Here is a 16,606-nt window from a genome sequence, read left to right on the forward strand (position 1 = left end):
ATTTATTTCTTCATACAAAGAAATATTATGAATGTTTAGTATTTAATTGTCTAGAAACGGCTGTTGCATTTTGCTCTTTGCATGGCGTGTACAATTCACACGCCATTCCAAATAATAGTCTTTCGAGCCTTCGTGTCACACAAACAAGTCAGGTTGAATAAAACTCAACCACATAAAAACAATGCAGCCGCGAGTGCAGGGTCACTTTTTAATCTCGTTTCGCGTGATTGCGGCGGTCCCGTTTGAGTTTAGACCCTCCCCCTCAAAAAACGTCAGTCTTTCTACACAGAACGTGAACAACTGTAAATGCTTCTTCAAACATTGCACCGAGGAAACAAACTGAACACACGAGCTGGAATCCCAGAAAACCGAGCATCTATACAGAGTTAACAAAGCAGCCGAAAAGAGTGGAATTGTATAAATTTAAGAGGCACAACATCAGAGCGGTTTTTTTTGCTACATTCAGGCCTCGCGTTTTATTACGCGACGTCTGCTAATGTACAAACAGCAACTGTGCGCAATCTCCCTTTTCTTGCATATCAGCGATTCAAGTAGAAAACAAACGAGAAAAGCAAAACGATAAGGCGGTGGGATGTGTGTAGATGTGATTTTTAATTTTGGGGGCAAAAAGTTGAGTCGGAGTTGTGAGACGCGTGAAGGTTTAGTTAAGAAGGCATAAAACATGTCGTTTGGATGCTAAAACATTAGCTTCCCTGATGCTTCATACGAGTAAATTTGATTGAACTCTTTCAGCTTTCAGAAAATGCAGATCCAATCGCCCTGTTAGCAACACGGCATTAGCATAATGTCAAAAACATTTGACGGACGGCTCGTTTGTTAGCATGTGCAGCAGCGGGTGAAAAGGAGTCCAATTATTCCAATTGATCTATATTTTGGCATTCGGGAAGGTAGCGTTAGCTGCTAACTAACAAAGGAATAAATGCGATAGTTGCAGTACTAGCAGTCGGAACGATAGCAGCTTACTAGCGAAATTATGCTAATTAGTTACTAGCGATACAATCGATAGATACGATTTAATCGTAGCACTAGCATTACTAGTGATACCAGTGCTAATATCACCAATATTACTAGTGATTGTAACGATAGTAGCATTACTAGCAATAGTATAATTAGTGGTAATACTAGCAAATGTAACAATAGTAGCAATACTAGTGTTAGTAGTGAAACTAGCGATACCACTGCTAATAACCAATACTACCGATAGTACTGATAAACAATTTTATCGACAGTAGTGATACTAGCAACAGTAGCGATAGCTGCAGTACTAGCATTAATAGACAAAGTTGCAGTCAGTACTAAAAATAGTCGGAAAACTAACATTCAGAATAATGGTAGCGGTACTAGCGATACTATTGTTAGTAGCTTTACAAGTGATACTATCGTTAGTAGTACAATACTTAAGTTGTGATTGTAACGATGGTAGCACTAATAGTGATACTAGCAATAGTAGCAAAATTAGCATCACCAATAGCAGTAGTGTCATTGGTAGCTTTTCTAGCGATGCTGTCAGTCGTACGACTATCAAATGAAACAGTATCAGTACGAGTCACTGGCGATACCAATGATGGTAGCAATAGTAGCAGAAGTAGTGGTTCTAATGATAATAAGGAAATCTCTGTGAGCACATCGTATCCGGAATCTGGCGCTTTTTACTCGGAGCTCTGTTTTCAATCCATCAATGATTCGGTTTTCTAAAACTGGAAACCAGTGCAGGACCATGCGGGCCGGATTCACTAGACAAACTGACAAGAGGAATGTTCAACTAAAAACAAAGCAAAAACATGTGCGCCGGATGTTATGAACAAATACGGTTAGGCAGCTTAGTGAATTAATTGCTTAGAAATAAAAATAAATTATTATAAAATAGATTTCTGTACATTTTACATATATATAGCAATATCTCCACATTTTGCCATTCAATTATCAGGGATCTGACAATAATAATAATAATAGTAATAATAATAATAATAACAATAATACAAAATGCAGATGAAGTCTTTTTTCCCCCTCCACATCAATCCCAGCCAAAGTTGTGCGCTGTCATCTGGTAGAACTTCATGTTGAAGGGCCGGTAGAAGTCTCTGAGACGGCGCACCACCTCGGGGCGGATGTCGGGGTGGGTGCGCCCTTTGGTTTTGCCCAGACAGTGGGGCTTGCTGCTGCCCTCGGCCTTCTTTAGGCACGGGAACCCCTTGGTCTGGTTGAAGTAGAAGTGTTTGTCAGTGATGATGCGCTTGAGGCCCAGGAAGTCCTGCACGCGTCCCAGCTCGCCGGCCGGGTCGCTGATGAGCCGCTCGCCGCTCACAAACAGGATCTGCTCCATGGGGAAGTACTGCAGCCAGTTGTCCAGGTGCTTGGCGTAGATGCCGATCTGGATGGCGCTCCACGACGTGTCGATGAGGCCCGTAGTCCTGTTCTTGAACGTGAGGCTCTCGAAGGACGGAATGTCGGGCTTCTTGGACAGCGTCTGCGTGTAGTCCGAGATGGCCCGGGTGACCGGGTCCCGCACCACCACGATCAGCTTGGTGTCCCGCGACATGGCCGAGATCCGGGCGGGCGCCTCTTTGGTCACGAAGTAGCTGGGGGTCTTCTCCATGGTGATCTGGCCCTCCAAGGTCTTGGGCATTAGATCCCTGCCAGGACAAGAGATGGGAGTTTAGCCACGTTGTGTCGTGTAATCGAGTAGATGGCGTGCGTTTGTGATCAATGACTCACAGAGCTCCACTTAGCTTCATTGGTGGAGTCAAAAAGCAATTAGTTGTTACGTTAAACTGATTAGCTCACTGCATTAGCATGATCACTCTCTCGCACCGGATCCCTCTTTGGAATTTATAAATGACCACGAACCTCTACCTGGCATTATTGTTGGTTTTGGCGGAGGTCTGTCCTTCAATGCGAACCCTCTAATTAGTCCAATTAGCCTCGTAACGCAATCTGACTAGAGAAAGTCCAATATTTCAGAATTAGGGAAATTAAAGTCAACGCACACTTGTCCCAGACTACATGCGTATTTCGTCTTTGGCCGAGTTGGAAGCCGTTGAGCAAGGAATCTGTTTTTAAGTGTAATAAACTACACGGAAACCATAAAAAAAATGACATAAAAACTCATTCTTACTTGACACGAGAGCAGGGTTCACCAAAGCCTCCGCCCACTAACACACTGGCAGAAACATCTCAAACCTGCAGTACTCCAGACCTCGAGGACCGGAATTGGTGAACCCTGGACTAAAGGAATTGCCATATAACTCGTAAACACTCAAGGACATTAAAGTAATAGCACACTTGTCCCAGAGCAGCTGCGTATTTTGTCCTCGGAATGGGTCCGAGACCGGTTTGAACGGAGGTTCTATTAGGTCTGATGAAACCGAAACCAAAGACTTTAAATATCACACGAAAAGTCTGAGGAAAAACTGCAACAAACAATGTTAATGTTTTCTGGAGATGTTTGTATTGTATTTTCTGAAAATGTTCAAAAAAGAAAAGCACGTTTAATCCCACTCGATGGCGCGCACATTCGGGTTAGCGATTATGCTGATCCGAGCGGCACGAATCCCTCAAAGCCTTTGCGATCGCAGGAGCGTCAAACAAGAGGACGCTTGGATGGCGAGAAAGTAAAAAAAAAAAAGTAAAAGAAAGAAAAAAAGTGCCAAATTCCTCAAGAAGAGGCCCCCAGCTAATAAAAAAAAAAAATCTTCACCTCTGACTTTTCTGTGTTGTCAGAAAAGTGGAGAAAAGAGAACGGGCGGAGTTTGGCTCTTCGGGGAAACAATGGCCATTCTCCTCCCTTGTGATTTATGAGCTGATGCTCTAAAAAGACGCTGTCAGCAAGCTCTTGTGCTTCTTTACCGCCTTTTCAAAAGCGGGCCCATTGTGAGTTGCGGCGAAAAAGGTCCGAGGCACGCACAAGAGGCGCTTATCGAGGGCCCGGAGAAACCTTTCAAGGGGTGCGCTTCAAGTGGAACATGCGAAAACATCCCAACGCCAAAAAACGTTTGTGGAAGAGAAACCAATGACGCCTTCTCTTTTGGGAACATTCTCCCAAAAAAGAAAAAAAAAGAAAAAGTCAAAAGCGGTGATAAGACACAAAGCAGGGGCTCTTGTCACATGACGCCATCAAACGGAGGCCGGCCGCCCACCATCCTGCACCTCCCCCCGCTGCCACCCACCAGTTCCCAGCTGAGATCAACACAGAGGAAGTAGGTTATTTCTGTCTGATGTGTCCGTCTTCCTCCTGTCGCATTTGATTGGATGATAATGGCCCACCGCGGGCCGGTTTTCTGTTTGATACAAAAGGTTGTCCGCTTGGGTTTGGATGCTGAATGCATTTGAATGTCAAATCGTGGAGGGTTTGTTGTATTCGAATGCAAGCAAATAAGCGGGCGGTTTGTGTAGCCTGGCAAAGGCAGGGTGATACTTTGTCTTGTTTTTTGTTTTTTTTTGATGATACCACACTTGAATTCAAATTAAAACGACAACCACTCCTGCCCACAAGCACCATCGACGCTTGAGAGGGATCAAGAAGTGAGCCACTTGAGCGCCGCTTCACATTCCCGCATCCCATTACCACTTTTCTGACCTTGCAGAGAAAGTCCACTTTTTTCAGAACTGATATAAAACTTTTGGCTAAGTTAAGAAATGGCATTCTTCTGACGCAAGCGATTATTTGTCCTTAACTCATTCACTCCCAGCCATTGTCACTGAAGCAACCCCCTTTGTAAGGCCCACAGAATATTGTGTTCTATTGCTATAAAAACATGGAATGGACCAAAAGACATATTTCTCTCTTCTTTCATCAGGAAAAAAGTACATTTGTATCTGTTTCCGTTTTGCAGCAATTAGCATTATAATATAAGTTTCATCATTATTCACAAATCCGTTTAAAACAGTGGGGGAAAATAGCTTTTTGCAACATGGCCATGGTTGATCTCTTATACTCTGCTGCCACCTGCTGGCCGTTTTTGTATCAAACCCTTTTGTATGCTGTAGCATAAAAATAAAAACTATTATAAAAAACGTATAAATACGTCTTTGGGAGCATGGTACTGTTTAAAATGGAACATATGTATACGTTTTTGGGAGCAAATGAGTTAATAGAGTCAGGATCCGTCGAGCGAGGGCTGTGCTATTACACGCGTTACCATTTTACTTAGCTACCCCTATTATAACGATTACGTGGAATCATCACCCGAATTCACCCAATTGAATAACAGACCGCTCAAAAGGGAAAAATAGCCTCGCGCCCACAAGCACCATCAACACTTGAGTGGGATCCAAAAGCCACTCGAGCGCCACTCCACATTCACTCGCGCCTCCATTGATCCCCGAGATTTTCCCGGCAGGCTCCATAGGTCCAACGGCAAAGTGACATCTCTCAAGAGGGGGAAGGAGGAAACGAGCGCTGAAAGGCTCCCTTTCTCCTCCAGAGAGCCTCTCATCCTTATCCAGATCCTTCACATGAACATCAAGTGGGAAAGACAAAGATCTTTTTTTTGTTGAAGGATCCAATAAGGATCTTAAAACGCCACTCACATCAAACATATCGCGCGCGTGCTAATGTTTGAAAGGGGACGCTCGCTGCGCTTTTAGACGCCAGCGTTCGTATGAACGCGCTTTAATCGTGCGCATTCATCATCGCAACGCTGCCACGGAGGGCTTCTGCTGTATATTTTATAAAGTGGCACTTAAGCACAAACAGAAGCCAGGCGTCGTGAAATAAAAGTCTGCGCCGACACGGAGTTTAACCGCCGAGTGCGGCGTCGCTCGTAAATCCACAACGTAGAGAGACGACGCGCTTTGGAATCGCGCCCGTTGCATAGCTACAAATGTCAATTCCCTCATAAATTGCATTCGGATCAAAATGCCAAAGAAAGTTCGACATCATAGACGCAGAAAATCAAATGTACAATTCTCATCCAGAACTAAATGTAATCGCGGCAACCTGGTGACCAGTGGTTGTCTTATTAATTTAGCTAATGCTAACCTTTTTCGCTCGCTCCCGGCAGCTAACGGAAAATGGCTGTGCCGTTAACCTCGCACCGGTCCCGCGTTTTAACATATATGCCGCCAGAAAAGCTCGGCTAGCATTGGGTCTAACTGGCGACCCCAGCATTAAGCTAGCAGGACTACATTTCCCCACGACGCTTAGCCGTGGAAGCAGTTCGTAGTTCTAGTTCTGCTGTGACAAGAACACGACTGCTAGCGATTAAATTTGAATGTGAAAGTAAATCTGAAGGAATTTAAAAGTTAAATTCCTTGCTAACCGTGTACACATGGTCAAAACAATTGGCTCTCTGACTGGACTTAAAAATAAAGAAATAAATCAAATAAAAAGCGGGACAGTGGGATGGGAGCCGTGTAAAATCGGGACATAACTGGGTCCCCTATCCAGATGTTTTTTTTTTTTAATCCAAATGTTGATGACGAAGATTACCTTTTGATGCCGTTCCATGACATCTTAGCTGTGTCATTAGCCATTTTTGAAAAAGCAACATTTTTGCAAACGATAAAAGCCTTTGACCGAGTTGGACTCCGATGAGCGAGGGCTCTGCTATTAAATGTGATGACGCCAAAAAAAAACATAACCATTGCATAAAACATTACTTTTACTCTAGACCAGAGAAAGTCCAGCATTTCAGAACGGATAAATGTTTAGTGAAAACATGATAGCACGGTTCATATGTCAGCTGTGTTCTTTGACTGTCAGAATCCAATGAGTGAGGACTCTGCTATTGTGTGATGCAACTCAACGGCTCGGGCAGAAATCTTATCAAAAAGAATGAAAGCAGGATTTCCGCTTTCCAGCGACACGCCGTCTCTGCCGTATGCCGGTCTGCTTGATAAATGCAGCTTCGAAACGGTGGCACCGTGTCACGGCAGCCTGGGAACGCACTGACCCTCCGTTCCAGCCTGAACCCAAGTCGACCCCGACCGCTGCAACCCGTCCCATCCATCATCAGGCTGTTGAACGAGCAAAAAAAAAAAAAAAAAAACTACAGAAAAAAATAGGCGCTTCAATTCCACATAATGTCTTGGAGACAACTTCAGAAAGTAGTGAAGACATAAATAGTGAGCACACATGATTGTGGTTGGGGTTGCGGTTGGCTTGTGACAAGCTCAAATGATTCAATTCCATAAGTAGCCATCAAGCGTCCTCGTTAAAGCAGAGGGCGGGGGTGCCTGTCGCTTGCCACCGCGGCGACCCAGAATTACCCAACGCTAACGAGACTGCGGCCTAGCTAGCGGCATGTACTACGCATTGAAACTGAGGAGTGGTCGCTTTCTTTTCTTTGAAAAGTGAAAAGACTCTTGGAGATAGTAACAGGGACTTTTTAAGGCTGAATGTGAAAAAGAAGCCATATATATATATATAGATATATATATATATATATATATATATATTAGGGGTGTGAATTGCCTAGTACCTGGCGATTCAATTCATAGGTCACGATTCAATACCGATTAATCCCGATACGAATCTATAAACTGATTACTGCGACTTTTTTTTTTTTACTCAAATTTAGAAAATACTAATCAGTAAACTTGTACAATATAAGATTTGTGTGAAAATGTATTTATTTATCTGAAAATTCAGGCTTATATCTGAGCCATTGCATTTAACAAACCGGTTGCTTAATGTGTGAATCCTACCCTAAGTGAGACCCTAAAAAAATGGATGTTTAAAAATCGATTCGGCCACATATCGAATCAATTCGAGAATTGCGCGCTGTTATATTGCGATATATTGCCGAATCGATTTTTTCTATCACCCCTAATTCTATATATATATATTAAAAAAAATTGCTCTAAATTTTGCCCCCACTCTCTAAAAAAATATATATTTATATGTGGCCCTAATACGCCGTCATACAGACGACTATAACAAGCGCCTTCGAAGTATTTGACTGTGCGACGGGGGTGTCGCTGTTCAAATTTTGCAGGGTCTCTGCGCGAAAGAGGATACCAACTGTCATCTTGGGAGGGTTGAGCAGGGTGTGACAAAAGCGGCAAACTGTGCAGAGGAGCTGCAGGTGAAGAGTCAGCATGTGTGTGTGCGAATGTGTGCGTTTCCTGACAGTTGACATGCGCCATGAGACACGCGACGCCTTGATCTCGCTGCAGCCGAGATGAATAAAAGATGAAAACGCACATGCCACCTCAATCCCCCTCCCCACATATGCACACAGGAAGTGTGTGAGAGGTAAGAAGAGCTGGAGGGGGGGGGGGGGGCTGTTTTGTTTTGCATCACCCCCAAAGTGGCAGGTGTGCAACAATAGATTTTGCCATCAACTTCGAGTTTCACTTCTGTTATTTCCACCTTTATTTTATTATTTCCTTTTATCAAGTGCTACGTGATGAGAATTACCGAGCATCGTTTTGATTGCGCAAACAAACAAAAAGGATGGTATTTAAAAACTCTTTTAATGCCATGGACGTATTTATACAATAATTATTTTTAAAAAAAAAATTCATGTAGCATGGCAAGCCGACAACATTTTTAAAAAACGTAAATATTGTTGAGTTTTTTTGTGCAATGGTCAACTCCCCTCCCTTTTTAGAGTCCACGTCCGACATTACATACTAATTAGATTTCCGTTTATCCACTTGTGTTCACAATAAGGTGGCCTCGGTCAGCGTTTGCCACCAACCTTTATTGAGCCAACGCACATATTTGACATTAGCAAAATTTCACGGTACACCACCAAACCAAAACAAAAGGTGACGCGGCAGTAAAACAGGCCAAATTCCAGATACAAGGCAGGGCAAAAGACTAGTTGCGTATAGAATCTTAAGTCAAGATTTAACCCCTTCGGACCCATAGATGATTGCAATATAAAAAAAAAAAGCATACTTTAGATGATGTCAACACTTCTGGTTCGTGATTGGATCCTAGCTAACCAATCACAATCACAAGTTGATTTGCATGATGTTCATGTTAAAAATGTTACATACAAGCTTGGTAAGTTTACATCACTTTACAGCCAGGCGTCCACTATGATAAATACAAACAAGAGATAACCCCCCCCCCCCCCCCCAAAAAAAAATAGAAGGTCTGAAGGTGTTAAACATGCCTACAAAAAAATGGGGGGGGGGGGGGGGGGTCGTGACAATGTTAGCCCCACCCACACCCATTTTAGACTTCCTGTCGGACATCTGGTTCTTCTGGTATTTAGATGATGTTTGTGCGTAAAAGGGAAAAACAATGTCACACTGGTTGGTTAACAAGCAAACTTTTTAAAAAATAAAGTACATTGGCCCTGGCTGGACAAAAAATAATAAAGCATAAATAAATAAATAAAAACAACCCCCCCCCAAAAAACCATCATTCAAACAGATTTTTGACTCCGCATGGAAAACAACACATTATCATCATGTGATTACATGACCCCTCGATGAATGCTAGCTATCTAGCATAACGCTAAATGCCATTTTTAGACACCAAACAGGCCACCAGTTGGTTCAAATACAGGTGAGCTGCTGCTGGCATTAACAGGCAAGTGCACATTTTTTGGGCGAGCAACTCGGGGCTTCTAATGAGCTGTGCGCTTTTACTGCCAGGCTAACGGAAACCTCGGGAGACCCCGTCCATGTGTCTCCCGGAGGCGGTTGCTCTTCTCCCGCAGCCTAATGGCCTCCTCTGGGACTTAATACCTGCGACAAGCAGCAAGAAGTTCGGCTTTACAGGTCGACTGTCATCACTTTTCCCTCCTTGTCGTCTTTGGGGCGATACAAATCATCGTCGTCGCGCGGCGGTTTGACATGCTAACGTGTGTTTATTTAGCAGCGGTGAATGGACGTTTACTAGGAAGTGGTGTTTGGGGGTCGGCGGGGGTGCAGCGCTGGCGTCTGAATTATCACCTCGTTAAAAATGAAACTAATTTGCAAGGGACACACAGGGAGGGTTTGTGTTTTTATTGTGGATTGTGTTAGCACAAACACTCATGTATGTGCGCAGCGGCCATATTGTCCCGATTGGTGTGGGCCGGGGGTTCTAGGGGGGGTCCCTCACTTTCACAATTAACCACTTGTAATGGCAGCTTAGGCAGCAGGAGGGGAGGGGGGGGGCATACACGCTGACCAAAGGGGGGTTTCGGGGGCACACTTGTGGTCAGCGAGGCCTGCAGGGAGCGTCAAGCCAACATTGGACGGGTCAAGCGTGACACACACACTGGAGGACTGTCAATGAGTGTGTGTGTTGACTGGGGATGGGGGGGGACAACCTGTGGAACAATTCAACATAAAAGCCACTCGTTTGGGGGCTAAAGATGGTACAGAGGCCCGTTCAGCTGAGTTTAGAACCTGCTGTTAGAGTCGCCAGACATTCTGGAATCACGACGTGAGTGTGAGGTCCTCATGATAAAGTTAAAGAACTGCCAAGCAAGGAAGCCCAATTATGGGCATGCGTTATGTGTGTAGGAAGGTATGGACGGATGGCAATGTGGCAATAGTTGCCCCCGCTATGTAAAAAGTATGACATCAGTCCAGTTGAAGATTTGGAAGTGAAAATTTGGATGCGACTTGCGCGTTTATGTCGCGTGAGTGGCGGAGTGACACTATGTGCTGTTTTTTTTTCCAGGTTCATACTGTGCTCCACCTTTAAAGTAGCAGAGGTTACGCCTTGTTTTCACCCGCACCACCCACTTCCTTATGTTTGTTTTTACATCTAAGAAACTTGGGGCACTGATATTGAGCCACCAGGCTTCCCGTTCTGTCTCCCTCTGTTGGTCATTGTTATTTTTATGTTTCTTAGGCGGGTTGTGACTGAAGACAAATTCCTTGTGTGTTTTATATATAGTAGGGGTGTGCCCAAAAAAATCCATTCTCATAAGAATCGCGATTCTCATTTAGTACGATTCAGAATCGATTTAAATGTCCCAAAATTGATTTTATTTAAATTATTTTATACTGCCTTGCCTTTGCCTGTGTGTGCGCCTTTATTTGGAGCGCTGTTCATGTTGTACCCGGTTTGGCCACTGAGGGGCAGTGTGGTTCCACACGGTCTAATACACTGTCAAGTTGTAGCCACATTAGAGAGGAGAAGAAAAAAGTCATGATCAAGTTGTTCCAATAAAAGGTTTTTTTTTCAGCGATAAGAGTGCCGCGAATAGCGCGCTAATTAGCATTAGTCAGACTGGAGTAGATCATTACAATTCCTTGCACATCGATAGATTGAAGCAAAAATCATTGTCAATCAAATCATTTTGAATCAAAAATCGCTCTAATCGAAAATCGATTCTGAATCGAATCATGGGCCCCAAAAATCGTCACCGAATCGTGAGACATTCAAAGGTCCCCACCCCTAATATATAGCCAAGAAAGATGATTCTATTAACGAAAACCGATCAAGTTTTTATGTCTCGTCTTCTAATCATTTAATTTACAGAAAACCCTCTCCGCTGTTTTGCATTTTTAATCATTTATTTGTATTGGTTTCTAAGCCTGTCTGTCAAAATATGTCATTGACATTATTTATTTATTTGGCTGTAAAGCAAAATGGCCTCGCTGTGGCGGTTTCCCATCGACATATCAACCGTTACGTCCAGTGGTCAGATGGTCAACAGATGGCAGCATGACCCCGCACGCCCTCCAATCAGGCCCGGCCAGTCGATAGCCGCAGAGCGTTCCGACAAAGGTTCCGCACCGACGGCGATGCAAACCTCCGTGTTGGCAAAACGGCGCCACGGGAGGAAGCGTGACGGTTTGATGCTTTTGCGAGACTGTGCGAAAAGTTAACAAAGGGAGCAGGTGGCCTCTTTTTGAGAGAGGACGGGAAAGGAAGGAAGGTCACGGGCGACAGACAGTGGACGGGGGTCACCTGCCAGGAAACTTAAGCGCACCCCGCCGAGAAGGAATAAAAGAGAGAGCAGCCATCCAGGACTGTCCCGGATGTATCACGGGGGCACGGGAAGAGAGGAGTGGGGGTTTTTCGGGACAAAAACTTCCCAACAAGTCCGAAATGACAAGAGCATCATCAATTTTTAAGGCCGCACTGATAAATAAGTACATAGCGTGAATGCTTAAAACAATTTGTGAATATATAATAGAATATTTTTTAACCAATTACATCATAAATTTCTCGTTACTATTATAACCATTCTTACCGTTGCTTTATTTCTTATCGTTTCGCCTGGCACTAGTTGGTTGTGCTTGTGGGAAAAAAAAACATATACAGCCACTGCTAGCTGCTAGCATGCTAATACAAGCCAGCCACACACTCCAGGCCAGCCAACAGGTGCGAAGACAAAATGGAAACTGAGAACAACAAATGCACTCTGGTTTGCACGCAGTCAATCATGCTCTTTTTTTTTTCTTTTTCTTTTTTTTTTAAAATGTGAATGGAGGCCTTCACGCGTGACCTGCTTGGCAGGACGCAGGGGGAATGTGTTACGAGAAAATGTGTATTTTTTTGGGGGCGATGAAAGCAGTTAAAGTGCTGTGGGGGAAAAAAAATACAATACATTGACTACTTTTTGATTCCCATAACAAAAGGCAATAAACCATCTATCCATTTTCTATAACGGCGCTTACACTTAGGGTCTCGAGTGAGCTGGAGCCTATCCCAGCTGACTTTGGGTAAGGGAACACACTGGACTGGTTGTGAACCAATCACAGGGCACATGTAGACAAACAACCATTCACGCCTATGGACAATTTAGACACTTCAATGAAGCCAACATGCACGTTTTTGTAGGCAGACATGTTAACCACTAGGTCACCATGTCATATTTGTTTTATTATATAATTCAGGGCTGCAACTACTAATTATTTCAATAATCAATTAATTTGTCGATTATTTGATGATGAACCGGATTTAAAAACGAAGTTCTAATTTCATCCTTTATTTCAAAACAAGGTCAGTACTTCAAAATGACAATGCAGAAAATGCACAAACAAGAATGCACTACAATTCAGTTACTGGTTTGGTCTGAAAAAAGAAAAAAAATGGTTTTGATTCAACACAAATATAAGTCTGCTTTCATGGAGAACTACAGAAATCCGAAAACCTCTTTTGAGAGACTGAAATTCGGACAATTTTAAATGTATCTATAGGTCTCTAAATAAAAAATAAAAACCCACTTAATTTCATAACTGATCAATTGTTCTGCCTCTCATGCAAGTTCCGCTCCAAATTTCAGTGGCGCATACTCACAAAACCAACAATGCAACATCACTTACACTAAAACATATGAGGGTTATTTGTCCTTTTAGATCGTGGGAATGTAACTTCAAAACTACTGAAGAGGAAAAACTTGAAAAAAAGTTAAAATAAGAAAGAAAAGATTACCAAGTTTTGTCAATGTTCAGGTTAGATTGGGGTAAAAATTAAAAAGGACCACCCACACAAATCTGTCAATGTAACAACCCCCTCTTTCCCATTTTCACATGCACTGTTAATTCCCATCAATCGAGTCGATCTTAGTTTATGGATTAAAGTCATTTTGGGGTTCTTGATGTAAAAAAAAAAAAAGCGAAATGTGATGCTTTAAAGTCACAGAAAATAAATGATTGTAACTCGGAAACAATAAATAAATAAACAAACACATGATCGAATTTACCATTTCAGCACATAAAAAAATAAAAAATTCCCGCAAGAACCAGGTAACTACGTAAGAAAAAAATCATAATGTAAACAACAAACAAGAGCACAGTTGATGTATATTTTTGATGCTCATCAAGGACTGCTGGTTTTATCTTGCAGACCCCCCCCCCCATCCCCATTGTGACATTTGTGGCCTCAAACCCAAACATTATTTTGTGTAACACGCCCTGAATAATTCAAACCAAACACTGTAAAGAAAGTCTCACAGCATGCAAAAAAAAAAAGTGTTTAAAAAAAATCCACAGGAGCTGCAGTGTTGCACCGCGTCCAATAGAGATCAGTGCACGCTGCACATTAATGGAGTAGCCTACATAAAATAAAATTAAATTTGCACAAAATATTATCCAGTACCAACGAGCTTCTTTTTAAAGCTTTTATATTAAAGATTGAATTAATTCATCTTAAATCATAAAATTAAAGTCGTATAGTGGAGATTAGAAATTGAACAAAATTGTGATAAAATGATGTAAAAATTGCAAAAGCATTTTTTACATTCTGCATTTTGCATACAAGTGTCATTTAAAGTGTTAAGTAGTAAAAAGCATGGACTTGGGTGGGGAATATGTGGAAAAAAAGTAAATAATTAAAAATCTATAAAATGATTGATATGAGAGTCAGTTGGAGGGCGTGAGGTCTTACCTGTACCACTCGAGGCCGTTGTCATAGTTGCGGTCGAAAAAGTGCGGCTCGGCCCCCACGGCCCTAATGTCCGGGTGCACCCGTAGGAACTCGAGCAGCGCCCGGGTGCCTCCCTTCTTCACCCCGATGATGATTGCCTGCGGCAGCTTCTTGCTCCCGGCGCCGTTGGAGAAGCTCGACATGGAGCCGGCCTCCGGGGCCCGGGGAACCGGCTCGTCGCTGAGCAGCAAGTCCCGGGACGCGGCTCCGCGGCCGGCCACCGGTTCCTCGTAGTAGTCCACGTCCTCCCACCGGAGCCTGGAGAGCAGCTCGGCGCGTTCTGTCCTCTCGCCCGCCGCCGCCGCCGCCGCCGCCGGAGCACCGTCCCGTTCTCGGTCTCGGTCTCGGTCCCGGGGCGAGTCGAGCAGCACTCGCGTGGAGCAGGGACCCACGCAGGAGTAGAGCACGAAGACCCAGATGAAGAGCATGATGCTGAGGAGGAACGCCTTCTTCTTGACGGCGCCGGGGAAGCGGCAACACGGGCTGGGACGCGGCGGGCTATATTCCATAAGCCTCCCCGGTCACAGGCACGTCCCTGCGGGGCATGTCGCCTCCGTCACTCCGGTAATCCTCCTCCGCGATTCGCGCTCATGGCTCACCTGGAAACGTCTCAAACTAGGCGGCTTCAGTGTCTAACGAATGAGTTAGAAGAATATATCCGACAGTGGAGGTTTTTTAAGCGGGTTATTAACCATCTTTATAAGATTTTAAAAAGTGTCAAAGTTGGCGACGCGAGGTCCTCCTCGTTCCTGACGCAGGTTCACCTCACATCGGAGTCAGCAGAAGCGGCGCGCGGAGCTTTATAAAGCAGCGGGGTAAATGATTGGCAGGTACGGTGGCCAATCGTGGCTCTCGCTCGGACAGCACACACTACCGTTTGTTGATCAAAGTCAGCCAATCAAGAGAGAGGAGGTGTGGCTGAACTCGTGGGATGGTCAAGTTTGGGCAAGAAGCGGAGGAGAGTTTGAAAACTATTTAAATACATTTGATGCATTTAAAAACGACACTTTAGAGCGTTAAGTAACAAACTCACAAGGCAAGTACACGAAGAAGAGTTGAAATAAAGTTGTAACTATGTTATAACAAACATCGTATTAGGTTGTATTTGTTAATATTGAAGCACGTCACAAATACGGTAGTTATTAAAAGGGAGTGCGTGCAACTGTAGCATTTAATGAAACAAATCGATTACTATTAAGGCCTTACTTTTTCCCAATAAAATGGACCACTATTCGTTCAAGTTAACATGCAGTCTCCAAAAAAGTGGTGTATTTTTTTTTTTAAGTTGTAAAAACATTTTCAGGGAGTCATTCATTTGTAACTTTTAAATCATATTTAAACAAACACGAGTTGATATAAAATCTTAATTTACTGGGTTTTAATTATTTCATTTTAATTATGTAGGTTGTATTTTAATTTTGTGAGATTGCACAAAAACGAAATTAAAAAACTGAAAAAGTGAATCTATTTCTTTTACCGTATTTTTTTTGTTAAATGTGAATTTCTAAATACATCTATAATAAAGTTAGAAATCGTTTGTATAGTAATAAATTAATCAAACATTTATAAAATGCCACAAAATTAAACAAGCCCAATGTAAGTGAGTAAAGACTTAATTCATTTAAACATGATATACAATTAAAACTTTCCAAGGTAGATCTAAAAATATAGATCATGCATATATTGTTACAACACCACCATACACATACAAATCATTAAGAGCACAAAAGACAGGACGTTTGTGAAAGATTGTATACATTTGCTTTGTATGCTTTGAGTGGAAATCAAAAATTTAGAAATATTGTTGTAAACATACAATCGTTATAATTTGGCCCAAAAAAAAAAAAAGAGTCATTTTCATTACTTTTGGCATGTACTCACCATGCAAGATTACGCTGGTCCCGTCGCAAGTGTTTGGGCAAAATCGCCGTCGGCTTTCCCAGCTCAGTCGCCGTTCAAAGGACACATAAAAAGGACAGAATACACGACTACTATTTTACAAGCACATGTGACTTTTTTTCACCAGCTAAAGCAATAGGTGGCCCTGGAACCCCTAAATGTATTTGAGTCTACCCCAAAACAGATTTTCCATAATTAATTAATTTCCTGCCTTTCACACCAAGCTCCTTTCTTGTTATATGGAACAATGATGCAAATGATTCCGCTCATGTTTTCTATTTTTAAGCGTGAATTCAAAGTTGTAATCTTTTACTGTTTCCAAAAAGTCATTTAGGCATTACGTACAGTTAATCCTGACCGTAACGTGAACAAAAAAAGTGCTAACGATACAGTACAAACATTGTAATGTCG

General features: G+C 42.9%; 1 protein-coding gene across 1 annotated transcript; it reads right to left on the reverse strand.

Moving 5' to 3' along the window:
* Positions 1-17: 17 nt before the first annotated feature.
* On the reverse strand, positions 18-15,056 carry hs3st3b1b (heparan sulfate (glucosamine) 3-O-sulfotransferase 3B1b). Its single transcript, XM_086064614.1, has 2 exons — positions 14,258-15,056; positions 18-2,654 (listed from the first exon to the last, which is right to left on the reverse strand). The coding sequence occupies exons 1-2, from the start codon at positions 14,803-14,805 to the stop codon at positions 2,036-2,038; spliced, it is 1,167 nt and encodes a 388-aa protein (XP_085920740.1). The 5' UTR covers positions 14,806-15,056; the 3' UTR covers positions 18-2,035.
* Positions 15,057-16,606: the final 1,550 nt, after the last annotated feature.

Source organism: Leptonotus elevatus, chromosome 20 (assembly GCF_054856555.1).
Source record: "Leptonotus elevatus isolate MCC_2025b chromosome 20, RoL_Lele_1.0, whole genome shotgun sequence".
In the NCBI taxonomy this organism is placed as follows: Eukaryota; Metazoa; Chordata; class Actinopteri; order Syngnathiformes; family Syngnathidae; genus Leptonotus; species Leptonotus elevatus.

Coding starts and splice junctions, on each gene's coding strand:
- hs3st3b1b (XM_086064614.1), bottom strand. CDS start 14,805: ATGGAATATAGCCCGCCGCGTCCCAGCCCGTGTTGCCGCTTCCCCGGC. Junction 2,655..14,257: donor AACGGCCTCGAGTGGTACAG/GTAAGACCTCAC, acceptor TTGTCCTGGCAG/GGATCTAATGCCCAAGACCT.